General features: G+C 41.2%; 1 protein-coding gene across 1 annotated transcript in view; it reads right to left on the bottom strand.

Annotated features, from left to right (window-relative positions):
- The window catches only part of LOC101849349 (mucin-19), a gene marked incomplete in the record, with an annotated part of 36,468 nt that overhangs the window by 32,552 nt on the left and 1,896 nt on the right, over positions 1 to 2,020 (bottom strand). Inside the window, 1 exon segment of the mRNA XM_013091076.1 lies at positions 363 to 519. Coding sequence (XP_012946530.1) covers positions 363 to 464 — 102 coding nt within the window.

The following is a 2,020-nucleotide window of genomic DNA, read 5'->3' as shown; positions in this document are numbered from 1 at the left end:
CCCCCTCCTTCCTTTTAGACTGACATTTTCTTCATTTTTTGTCTGTAGCCATAATTCACTGATATAGCAGATTAAGGCTTTCTAAAATTGCAGTTGCTTAAATCAATCATTAGTTAAAATAAAGATAATGCATTTTGCACTAAAAGAACTTACTTTTAGCCACCAAAAATCCCAAACTGAGTCGGCATTTTTTTTTAAATCCAAAAAATCCAAAAAATCCGATTTAAATTTAAAAAATCTGATTTAAATTTTAAAAATCTATTATTTTTTTTTAAATCAAAAAAATCACCAACCCTGCAGACAATTGAGACAAACACTCCTGACGACAAACAAACACAAGAGCGACGGCGCCGGTGACTGACCTTCAGTTTCTTCAGGTAGCCCATCTTCTTGATGTCTGAGCCCGGCTTCTCAAAGCTCTGCCGGCTCACGCTGCTCACCATACTCTGACTGTCAAAGTCCATGGTGGGCTCGCTCTAGCTGCTCATCCACTACAGGTTCCAAATCTGCACACACAGTCTGTGAAAGGCCGACAAAATAACATAAAACCTCCGACATGACAGCCAAAGTTATGTTCTATCACACCCACCTGCACGACGTCCCTAAGGACACTCTATACAAAATACATGTACTGCAAACGTTCAAAGTCAGTATAGAGGCACACAGGGCTGATAAAAACTTCAAACCATTTTTTTTAAAACAGGGGGTAAAAAATTATAACAGTTCCAGAGTCTTACTGTGGGCAACCAGGGTCCATTGCTCATCATGATGTTCTAAAGAACTAAATCAGACGCCACCAAACTTTTCTCAAAGTGGGCCGGATGACTGTAAGAAATATTGAGCACTGGCCGGATAGTTCTATTTTATACTGAATGAGCCAGGTCAAAACTTCAGACTGTAGTTTACAGACCATTGCAGTACTTCCTTTTTTAACTGAATGAATTTGAGATCAGGTCAACGTTCCCTGCGACTCCGACCTGCAGTTTTAGTGGGTTTTGTTGAACCTAAATTAACCCCCCCCCCCCTCCACCACCACCACAGCATTTCACTTTAAACTATTTGGGGTATGGAGTAAGGAAGGGAAGCTAACCCAGTCCTGCCCATCCCTCTTGGACAGCTGGTCAAAGTTTAAAAGACCAAATCATAAAAGACCAAATCGCACGATTGAAAAGTGCAGAACCCCTGATTTTTATTTAAGTATATAATTAGTAATTTTATGTGATTACAGTAATGTAGGGTACACTCAAACATTTGTAATGTCATTACAGGAATGTAGGGTACACTCAAACATTTGTTAGTCATTACAGAAATGTAGGACAAACTGAAACAGTCGAGACAAGCACTGTCATCTCCTCACATCTCAGTTACGGAGACAGTTTGGATTGGAGAGAATCAGTCCTCAGTCCTCTCACTCTACTAACAATAACACAAGACAGCTATGGTCCTTTCTTTTAGACCAGGAAGCATTCAGTGCAGTCTGCGGATTACACACACGCTAAAACACTACCAAGCTGCATTGATATTCTTTGTTGTCTATAAAGGGTGACCCATTCTCAACTGGGCGAAGTGAAGAAAATAAATTCCTGTAAAGTGCCTTTCCAAGTGACAACAACGTCCTGCCCCCCCTCCCCCCTCGCCTCCCCCCTAATGGGACGGGACTTAACCCCACGACCGTATGGTAGAGAGTCCCAGGGCCTAATCACTAGACCATATTTCACAATGCATTACTGGTGTCCCTCGCCCATGACACATGATTTTATAAGGGAGTAGGCCACGCGTAGTACGTTGGACTGTTGACCTGTGATGGATGTTCAGGGCCTCCTGCATTTCTTAAGTATTTTTAGGTACATTTTTATTACGGAGAAGCACAGAGATGCACTGTTTTTGGGGGCTACACTGCCCGCTTTTTTGCTGCAAAACACGTAGATATAATATGCCACTAAAACCCTCGCAAATCATTTTTTTCAATAAAATACCAAACCTAAGAGCAAAACATCAAATTATTGTTTGGTGAAATACA

This window comes from Aplysia californica, unplaced genomic scaffold (assembly GCF_000002075.1).
Source record: "Aplysia californica isolate F4 #8 unplaced genomic scaffold, AplCal3.0 scaffold00029, whole genome shotgun sequence".
Taxonomy (NCBI): domain Eukaryota; kingdom Metazoa; phylum Mollusca; class Gastropoda; order Aplysiida; family Aplysiidae; genus Aplysia; species Aplysia californica.
This window is presented reverse-complemented; position numbering and strand designations above follow the sequence as displayed.